General features: G+C 28.6%; 2 protein-coding genes across 5 annotated transcripts; one reads left to right on the top strand and one right to left on the bottom strand.

The window, feature by feature from the left end:
- Positions 1-62: 62 nt before the first annotated feature.
- Positions 63-2922, top strand: LOC143426039 (small integral membrane protein 14). Of its 2 annotated transcripts, none has more exons than XM_076899147.1 (5): positions 63-190; positions 1383-1471; positions 1902-1956; positions 2023-2168; positions 2226-2922. In XM_076899147.1, exons 2-5 carry the CDS (start codon positions 1397-1399, stop codon positions 2268-2270), a joined length of 321 nt encoding a protein of 106 aa, XP_076755262.1. In that variant the 5' UTR covers positions 63-190; positions 1383-1396; the 3' UTR covers positions 2271-2922. The 2 variants fall into 2 exon arrangements, with proteins under 2 accessions (XP_076755262.1, XP_076755261.1); XM_076899146.1 differs by lacking the exon at positions 63-190 and adding an exon at positions 1213-1316.
- Positions 2923-4736: 1814 nt separating this feature from the next.
- On the bottom strand, positions 4737-10126 carry LOC143426100 (zinc finger CCHC domain-containing protein 8 homolog). Of its 3 annotated transcripts, none has more exons than XM_076899271.1 (8): positions 9620-9947; positions 9069-9306; positions 8617-8924; positions 8286-8499; positions 8015-8195; positions 7788-7939; positions 7107-7540; positions 4737-4753 (listed from the first exon to the last, which is right to left on the bottom strand). In XM_076899271.1, exons 1-7 carry the CDS (start codon positions 9901-9903, stop codon positions 7109-7111), a joined length of 1809 nt encoding a protein of 602 aa, XP_076755386.1. In that variant the 5' UTR covers positions 9904-9947; the 3' UTR covers positions 4737-4753; positions 7107-7108. The 3 variants fall into 3 exon arrangements, with proteins under 3 accessions (XP_076755386.1, XP_076755384.1, XP_076755383.1); XM_076899269.1 differs by lacking the exon at positions 4737-4753 and adding an exon at positions 4958-5309; XM_076899268.1 differs by lacking the exon at positions 4737-4753 and adding an exon at positions 9990-10126 and having other exon boundaries at positions 6990-7540; positions 9620-9919.
- Positions 10127-10642: the final 516 nt, after the last annotated feature.

The following is a 10642-nucleotide window of genomic DNA, read 5'->3' as shown; positions in this document are numbered from 1 at the left end:
AGTGACCAATTGTCATACGTCAAATTGCTGTTTGATGCATTATAAAGTGCACCAATGAAAGTCCAGCTTAAGCATTCAACTGCGACATTCGAGATACAGCAGGACGAACGTAATGGCTGACTTGTGTTGAATGTAAATACGGTGCAGTTCATTATTTTATTACAGTGTCAAATACCAGAGCGTTAAAAAGGTAAATATTTCAATGCACAGTTTTCCGCTTTCATTGCATCTAATAAAGTAAGTAAAAGTACTATTCCTTATGCATTTTTTGTTTTTCGCGTTTATCTTTCGTTTGTGACATTGTTTTTCTCTTTTTTTTCACCATTTGGCGGTAATACCAACGAGATATAAACGATCATTGAATCATTAATCATTGTTCAATCATCATTTTGTTCGATAAATCGTAATATTAAATACATTCTTGTTTTTTTTTATTGCATTAAACGATTTTTTGATAAGTCCACTTTTTGTACCCGTACAGTCCTTCTAATTTTAATTATTGCCGTATTGTAGAATTTCACACGTATTGAATGTAACTACTTGGCTAGCTTGTACCCATTTTATATACTATTTCTAAACATTAAAGTATTCCATTTCGAACTGTTTTACAATATCATTTTTTAACTTCTTAAAAGACCTGTAAAATAATTACATATAGTAAAACGCTAACACGAAGATAAACACATGTACATATGAATGAACATCGTATATTGTACGTGGCTTTCAGATAGTACAGATATTACACTGTGCTTATTATACAGTATGTACAAGTATGTTTCCCGAAGGGAAATGGGAAATGGTTTTTACAAGTTTTAATAAATTTTATTAATTATTACAATGTAATTTTTTATATGAATTATAAACTATTATATTGATATAACGTACAAAAATTTTCTGACATTTTGATTAATACACGCAATGATACATTCTACGGCAAACCTTGCGAATACCTTATATACCTTATATAAGTGTTGCAAAATGTTTGTTTGTTTTTCAAATTATATCATTAACTATAACATCATCGCTAAGTACATCATTATCGCGAAATAAACTTGCATGTCAGGTAACTTTAACTTGTGAATAGTTCTGATAGATACATGCATATGTATGTATATGTATTACGTATTTCCTTTCGTTTTTGATAGTCGCTTCGATACACAGCTTTAAATGAGTACGTACTTGATTTAACGTTTTATACCGATTTATATCCATCGTACTGCACGTATATATATTAGGAATGTATATTATTTGAATAACAAGATATGGTATTTGTTCCACGGAACAATTGTTATTACACGTGTCTAATTGCATGCACGGTTTATAATAACATATATTTCTAAGCGCTTGGTGTATTCCTTCCATAACCGTCGATTCAATTTCAGACATAGATTTCGCGATGGATGACGAGGGATTAGATTTGTGCGAATGCATATGGAACCATGAATTGGCCATGCAACACCTGCTTTTTATCGTAAGTAGCTATCAAATTGAAAATAAATTTTTATCTTATCTATCTCTTTTTCTTTTATATAATGTGGTTTTAATTTTTATAAAAATGTAACTCACAGATATCATGCTCACCGATAACATATCATATATGCGTATATTCAGAAAAAATATTATTAAATTGTTTGCATTGTGTATAAAAAAATATTACAATATATTATATAGGCAAATATGATTGCATTTAATATAAGCTATTTTTCATTGATGTACGCTGTTATACGACGTTTTTATTCTCATTCGATCAGCAAAAATATGCCTCAACAAATGATTTTGTAAACATTTTTTAATGCATCAATTCATTTTTATGAAATTTATCTGGAAATTAACGATTTTCAATTATTTACAAACTTTTCTTAACGTTTAAATACTGTATGGGTAACATTTTATCGTTCCAGTTGCGGCGGAGCCAAAGTTATTGCACGGACAATGAATGTTTCAACGTGTCGCGATGTAAGCACTTATTCTTTTATTAATGTTATTAATTTTTCTATTTAATTACCAATTTTTATCATCTAGTACCGGGACCACAGGATATTTCGTCGTCCTCAAACTTTTTGATGACTTGCTTAATTATTGCGTTCGTTGTTCTTATGTACGCATTTAGACCAAACTCACTTCGTCAATTGAGAAACGACACGACTAAAGACCGAGATAACGAACGCGTAAGTGCCACATTGCCAAATTAAAATTTTATCGTTATTCTAATATGACTTTTTTAGGATTCGAACGATGGTCCCTCTGCACCGCCACCGACAGCGCAATAAGTGCAATATGACAGACGCATGTTTTCGTGTGGATTTTCATAGTGGAATATGTTGATCATTCGAAAAAAAGATGGAGTAGAGAAGAAAGAATTAACTAATTCGATTAATTTATGCGCACGATACCATTAGCGTACATTTAGTCTACTCCTAAGAAATACGATTTCTTTATACATGTTTGAAAAATGTTATATTTATAACAAACATTTGTATACTTTCTCTTTTCTTCTTATTTTCGTTTTTGCTAACTTTTACGACATGCCAGGAGTGTGTGAATGTAAACAAATTAATTTTATCAGAATATTCTCACCAAATATAATATGCAAATAAAGCGTAAAACTAAATTAGTAATTGCGTCAAGGAACGCATGTCGGTTTTGAGTGGCATAGTGCAGTTACGATCGTTAAACTAAAATAGTGCAAGATTTTATTAGATTGTTTCGATTACTGCTTCTAAGATAACATCACAAGGAAAAGCTATTGAACGTATTTTGATATTCAATGGTATTGTACATAGTCTGCAAGTGCCTGCAATTCAATAGGGACATTGCACTACTTCTATAAAATTTAATAAAGATATATCAGAAATAAAACATTGGATTCTGTAAGAGACTGAAATTTTAATGAATTAAAAAAACATAGAAGTGGAGTGAAACGTATTGTCACTTATTCATTTTTTTCGTACTATTTTGACGATATATATACACTCACGAGTAAGTAAATCGACTCAACCTCCAGATACGCACATAAAGTAAATTTTTTGAAAAATGGTGCACCTAAGGGATAAAAAATATGTTAATTTTTAATTACTAAGCATTTAGCTTTAAATTGATACCAACATCACAAAAATTGGTCCACTATTTTTTAAATTATATGACCTGAATTCCAATGAACTAAAAAAGCTAAAATATTCTTCGCTTGGAAACGATGTTTTTTGTTAAATTACAACGAAAAAGTTAAATTTAACATTGAACATTTAGTTAATTTATTACATTTCAATACTTGGTAGTATTTAAAAAAAAAAATGCCTTTTTGATCATCGTTAATTGCGAGTCGTCGGTGCTTGAGGGGGGGCAAAACCAAGTATTGAAATGTAATAAATTAAATGAATCTTCAATATTAAACTCAAATTTTTAGTTTTAATAAAAACATCGTTTCTGAAAGAATATTTTAGTTTTTTTCTGTCATAGGAATTCAGATCACATAATTTAAAAAATAATGGACCAATTTTTATGATGTTGGTAACAATTTAAAGCTAAATGCATAATAATTAAAAACTAATATGTTTTTTATAACAGGAGTAGGCAAGAGATGCAGCAGTATTACAATTGTAGCGATTAGCTCAGCAGTGATATATCTATTAAATAAAAAAAAAATTGAGAAAGTAAATCTCGAGGTTTAAGAATATTAAGTGACAATTTATATATATTACAGTACTGTTGGATAGAGCACTGTTACACTGATATTCTCAATTATTTCGATATTTATTACAAAAATCAATTACTTCACACAACTTTCACTAATTTCTGAAATTATCATTTTATTTTATTCTTATGATATAAAACAGTTGAATCACTTCATTAGCACTTTTAATGTATAAATTTGAAGTTTAATTATTTTACTCTGTAAAAAATAATCGAAAAATAGGAGTCAATGATTTCATGCATTGAGTACAAAATGAAATGATTATAATATAAATTAAATCTGTTCCACTAATGTACATTCCTCAATGATATTCTTGACAATAAACAGCATGCGTTATAATTTATGTTTGCTTTTATCTGTTTGTTTTATTTTATTAAAAAAACACTAATAAATTGTAACCATGTGAAATATTGGTAAAATTTATAACATTCTATTGTTTAAGATTATGACATTATTTCCCAATTAAATAATTCTGCAGTTTCAGTTATTTAATTGTTCTAAATTTATAGTGTTTGAAGGAAACGTGCATTGTAATTGATTTACATTTATGATACTTGTCACAGAAAATAATTACAAACTAATTAGATATATTTATGTTCTAAAACAAAATATCCGTAACAAAGTATGTATATAAGTAGTATTATGAAATCACTACAATACTTTTTAACAAATTATTGGCATTTAACATGTGATAAGTGCCATTTATTTAAAGGTATTGACACATACATTAATAATAAAAAACTCTAGATGCTTGATGGTTAGATTAGGTAATTTCTATATTAAATTTATTTTTTTTTTACTAATATTTTTTATTATGCAATCATATTAGAAATATACAATTTTTTTTTTAATGAGACTAAGATATGTGCACTTCAATTATATTACTGGAGTGCTTCCATTACTATCTTCTTATCATTATTACAAAAACCCATTATCTTCTTTTTTATTTACATATATACATATTTTTTTTAGAAATTATGCATTTTCGGTTATATATTATTGATCTTCTCAGCCGAAAACAAAAATGAAGATTGTCATATAAAGAATAGCAAAATTTATATTCTGTAATTAAAGTAATTCGAATTATATGTAAAGCAAATTAACTGTTTATAGACATTCACAATTATGTATAATTAATAATAAATTATTTAAATGCATACCTAAAATTTATAAGTATCATTTACGTATAATAAGATATAAATTTGAAAAAAGATGGAAAATAAACTAAATTCATAAAATAAAATCTTTATTGCTACGCATAGTAACAAGAGTAAAAATTATATGATACTTAAACAAATTGAAAAATAAAATCAAATTCCAAACTTTTGTTTGCTGAATATCCACTTATTTATATTCACTTACAATATATATCGTCATATGAGAAAACGTTACTAATTAATAGAAAAATACTATGTTTTTGTACTTTTCAGAAGTGAGATATTATCAAACTTTTATTAAAAAATTATTAATAGTTTCTCCTTCTTTTTTCAGCAAGAAAAGCAATTAAAAAGGACGATTGCACTTTATTTCAAGGCCTCCCCTTCATGTAAATTCATTATGTAATAAATGTTCCATAAATTTTGTTGCGTTCACTAGAATGTGATTCAAAGTTAATGAACTTGTATTCAACATATAAAAATAATTTTTAATTGTTGCAGATTAAGAAATAATATTTCTAATTACAAAAAAGTTATATTAGATATTTTTTTATGTTAAATATAATGAAAAATGAACATATTATCTATGGGTTTGAAAATTTACAAAAGTAATATTTCTACTTAAAAATGACATATATTTAAATTTAATTAGAGAAGAAAATATATATCATTGTTTAATTAGGAATATAAAACACGTAGAATCAGAGCACTCTATTCAAAAACCATATGTTTCCGTCCCGAATGAATTTTGTTCACACTTTGTATGTTTGTAGATCCATAAATGGATCATCGATTCCCAGTGTAACTTTATTGCAGACCTTCAAGTAATGAAAGGAGAGGTGTTCAAAATACATATTTAGCAAAACTTTTTTTAAGATTGTAATTTCACTTTCATAAAGAACGATGTCTAATGTCCAAACCATATTTGCTAAAATTTAGAAGACAGCTTCCCTTGCTGATGAAAAATTCACATATGTTAGAAAATAGATGGTCTTCTATATTGAATTTTGCAAGAGATAAAATCCCATGAAAGATTTTCACATTCAACAATCTTCTGCATCACATTAGGTCTTTTAATAATACTGAGGCTACTTCTGGATCATCGTTGTCATCATATATTTGTTTAAAATGTGCGCTGTGGAGTGCACTAGCAATTTCAAAATCTTCAAACAGTTTTGAAACACATTCTGAAGCTACAACTTCTTAAAAATATTTAAATCTTTTCAGTGAACTATTAACACTTTCAACTAGCCATTTTTTATTGTTATACAGTCAACTTTCATTTATTTTAAGTGTTGATAATTGTCTAGTTCATCCTTTTAGTAAGGTGGCAATGAGGATTTTAAAATTATTTTGTAATCATTCATTTTTAACGTGTTAATATTGCTGTTTTCTAGAATGAGATTTGTAAATTTTGTTTCGATAAAGCTCTTCTGGCACAAGATTTTATTATCTTTTACTTTCTTTTCTTTTCTTGATTAAAAATATGTCATCATTTATTACAATCCATTGCTACTTATTTTTTATTTCGACCGATGTGCACACTAAAAGACCAGAAAGAATACTATTCTTTGTAATTGAGTTCATTAGTTAGATGACTTAGAGAAACGAGAAATGCAAAAAGGCTTGGATAAATGTCACATGGTCTCTAATCTCTAATGATCACTTGGTCTCTAATGATAGAAATATTAAGCCATTATATGTTAAGAAAAGCATTTATTTTGTTCGAATATTGCATCCATAGTTTGCACATCGAAATGAATTTCACATTATAACTCTGAAACGGAAAGTTTCCCCAAGACGCGACTTATAACATTTAATATAAATAATATATAATTTGAGGATACTTCTTTGGTGTATTGCAATTTTTTATAATTTTTCACAAACACGAAAACTCGAAATATGGGTAAAAATGAATTTAAAAAATTTGAAAAAATAATATATCCCACAATATTTGAAAGTTTGAATTTTTTGTGATTTTTTATCACAGGATTCAAAGCGATATTTTTTTTCAGTTAAAAGTTGTAGCCTCCAAAAAATTTTGCTAAATGTGTATTTCATACAGGTAACACCTTCCTCTTCATTTTTTAAAAACTTGCGAATAAGTTACGTTGGGATTGACGACTCAAATATAAGTCTTTCATATTACTATGTACCTTTATAACGGAAGGACTATTGCTCTTTTATTTTTTAATTGCAAAATCTATGCTCATGAAATATGACAATAAATTTTTCTATATTGTAAATTGAATACTTACGATCACTCTTGTTGAAGTTTTGCCATTGTATCTCTTACTTTTTGCAAAACTCCAGTCATTTGTTCGTATCTACCAGTTGAATCTGGTAGATTCTCAAAATTAATTAAGTTACAAATATTTTTTGAAAATTTCTCAGATGGCGGCAACTTATTATACGGTGATGTACTTTGTAGTACAGGCGTTCCTAAGTCGATAGACTTCACACTTCCTTGACTGGTATTTGCTCCATTTTGACGAATACGATTCGATTCTGGAGTACTCTCATTGTTCGGTGGCGGCATGTTAGATTTTAACGCTGAATTCGAAGAACTAATTTTTGATGAACTGTTTGAATTCGAGTTCGATTCTTGAAGTTCTACAAGCAACTGTTTCTTTATATTTTCCAATTCAATTAGTGATGGTGAATTCGGACGTGAAGATGGCGTAATATCTTCCTGTAATGCATCAAATCATTCAAATTTTTTATATATGTCTAATATATTGTATGTACATCGCACGTTAGCGATAGTTAACGATTCTGATTCGGCATCTGACACTAACACAAATTCAAACCAGCGACCAAGTGTTACACGCAGCGCCAGAATCGTTGAGTCCCGGTGTACCATCAATAATCAACAAATTTATATTTACAATTAATGCTAATAGAAATGCTAAGTGAATGTAACATTTTTCTATACATACTGATAATTCAGAAAATTGTAACTCTTGAGAATGGTAGTCTGAATCTTCAGATATTGGCTGTGATAATGGTGGTTCTGGTGGTTTTATAGGAGATTCTCGTGGCAAAGGTGGTACAAATAATCCATTAATAGGTACACACTCTACCACACTCTCTGTAACGAATAATAAAGAATAAAGATATATTTAGGCCATACATTTAAGAAGAGGATATGCATCCATTTCCATACCTTCTACATCTTCGATTTCCATTTCACTAGGTTTTGGTACTGGAGTATCTTTTAGCGCATTATTAGAAATTTTCAGCTTTTTTCTCTTATATCCATCATCTGCTCTTTTCCCTTTTAATTCTAGTAACATTCTCTGTTTACTATGAATAGGCATTTTTAATGCCCAACATTTTCCATGTTCCTATTATTTATACGTAGTAAGTTTTGAAAAATTTAAATTCATAAAAATATATCGTTCTCTATCATGAAATTGTTTATTTCTTGTGCTTACATCATAAGTACCAGGTGGAGCTGGTACATTAAAACCAGGAAAATCATAAATTTTTTTAATGTCGTACTGATCTCTATCTCCTTCTTCAAAAATAGCTCCTGGTTCATCATCCAAGTCCTCTTCTGCTACACCGTCTGAATTGAATAAAGACAAACCAGAGTGCTGCAAACGTGCTTCTTCCAACCATCCTGGAGGATATCCCAGTATTCTCATTCTAAGAAAAACGAAAGAATGCTTTATATTAAAAACACTACATTTCTTTTATTGTTTTATTAACAAATTAAAATTTTTAGTTTAATTAGAGCCATGGGGTTTTACAAAAATTATTTACCTGTATATGTGTCTAGGTAATTCATTCTCTCTGAGACCTAGTGCTCTACGTAAATTATTACTTAATTGACCAGGAATTATGTGACCAAATTTCTGATTATCTTCCAAATGATATCTAACAGCTTTTGAACTTCCTTTCATATTGAAATTTTTTCTATTAGTGTCTATTTTAGCATAATTTCTTGGTTTTGTACATTCTCGTAAGTTATGATTTCCCAGGCAATTGAAGCATGTTAATCTTTGTGGACAGTCACCCTTTGAATTTATATTTGATTCCAGTCTTGTTTTATCGAATACATTTTCATATTTCTAAAATAATATAAATGAAATTGTTACATTTTGCATAAGAATAACAATAAAAAATTTAATAATTACTCTCAGCTATTAGGAATAATGAATGTTAAATATCTTTTCCCGTGTGTAAACATTGATCATTACAATAGAAAAACAGACCTTTCCATAAGTTGGAACATCAAGATCGTCTTTAACTTTTGGCTGTGTATCTACAGTAAACAATGTATCGCATATTATATCCTGACTATCTTCACTCTCTGTGATTTCGATAGATTGACTCGTAGAGTCTATATCATTATCCCAAACTTCTAAAGTTAAACCGTTATCATTTTCTTGATTTCTAATCTTGGAAGATACTAATTCCTCTAGAAATTCTTTTATTCTTTTACTATATTGCCTAAAAATTCAATAAAGGGAATGGAAATACAAGTTACCTCGATTAAAAAAAAAACAATCGAACAGTATAGGAAATGTATGGATATAATTATTTTAATAAATATAATTAAATATGTTAATTGGTGTATTAAAAGTAAAGGATTACATCGACGTTTATTTACGATATACTTTTAAGAATATGTAAACATATAGTATGGTTTACCCAACCCACACAAGTACTCATTACAAATTATATGCAGAGTAAGGTTAGTTTGTCATCTAATGACCATTAGTGAAACGATATGCCATCTGAAAGTGAATAAAAGGCCTCTTACCGTGAAACTTTTTCATCTCGGAACGTAACCTTTAAAAGTGGCTTTATCATATCCGAACTATCGAAAGTTTCTGCGCTATCGCAAGTTTCCGTGCTGGTTGCATTTTTGTTACTATCCACATTATCATCGACTATGTCCGTCTTATTCGTATTGTTGTTCAACAATGAATTATTCTGAATCGAGCATTCGCTACGCTCATTGTCAGTAACATTGATGGCATCTTGGCTAGAGTCCAAATCAATTACCTCTTCGTCGGTATCTTCGATCGTAATCGTAGAATCCATGGAAATACTATCGGCACTGACATGAGAACATAAATAAAACTAATCTGTATATCATTAACGTGTTTTTCTTATGATACTTTTCTCACTTCCTATATTTCGCCTTAGAAAGAAATATACAACGCTTCAACTTCGTCAACTTCTGCTAATACAATACAACTTTATTGTAGGGGCGCTCTAATTCGTCTACGAGTAAGCAGCGTGTAGATTATCTTCAATTTTACTAACAGTACAATTTCGTTCAGCATTTCTTTTTTTTCTCTTAATTATTTTCTAATCGATAATTATACGGTTATTTTATACATTGATTAAATAATAACGACCTTGAAAATAAATAAATTTTATACCTACTTTCAGGCTATGATTATATATATGATTATATATTCATACATTTGAGATAATATTATATATTTTTTGTTTATCCTATAAAAAAAATATCCGTTAATTATCATAAAATATATTTATATTTCATTATATATTTGAAATTCACTTTTATTGGGAAATATCAAGCTTTTTCCTTGGTAGATGGCACTGATACCGTGTATTTGTGCCGCTATAAATTTAGATATAGTTAAACTTTTACTTTCCATATTGCATTTACAATTTATGAAGTAAATTTTTTTCTGTAAAGCTTATAGTCTTATTCTCAATCGAACATTCAATGTGCTCGTTGTCAGTAACATTAATCGCATCCTGACTAGAATCCGAATTGATTACCTCTTCGTCGGTACCTTCGATTACA

Source organism: Xylocopa sonorina, chromosome 8 (assembly GCF_050948175.1).
Source record: "Xylocopa sonorina isolate GNS202 chromosome 8, iyXylSono1_principal, whole genome shotgun sequence".
In the NCBI taxonomy this organism is placed as follows: domain Eukaryota; kingdom Metazoa; phylum Arthropoda; class Insecta; order Hymenoptera; family Apidae; genus Xylocopa; species Xylocopa sonorina.
Note: the sequence above shows the minus strand (reverse complement) of the source record. Positions and strands in the feature narration are given on the sequence as shown.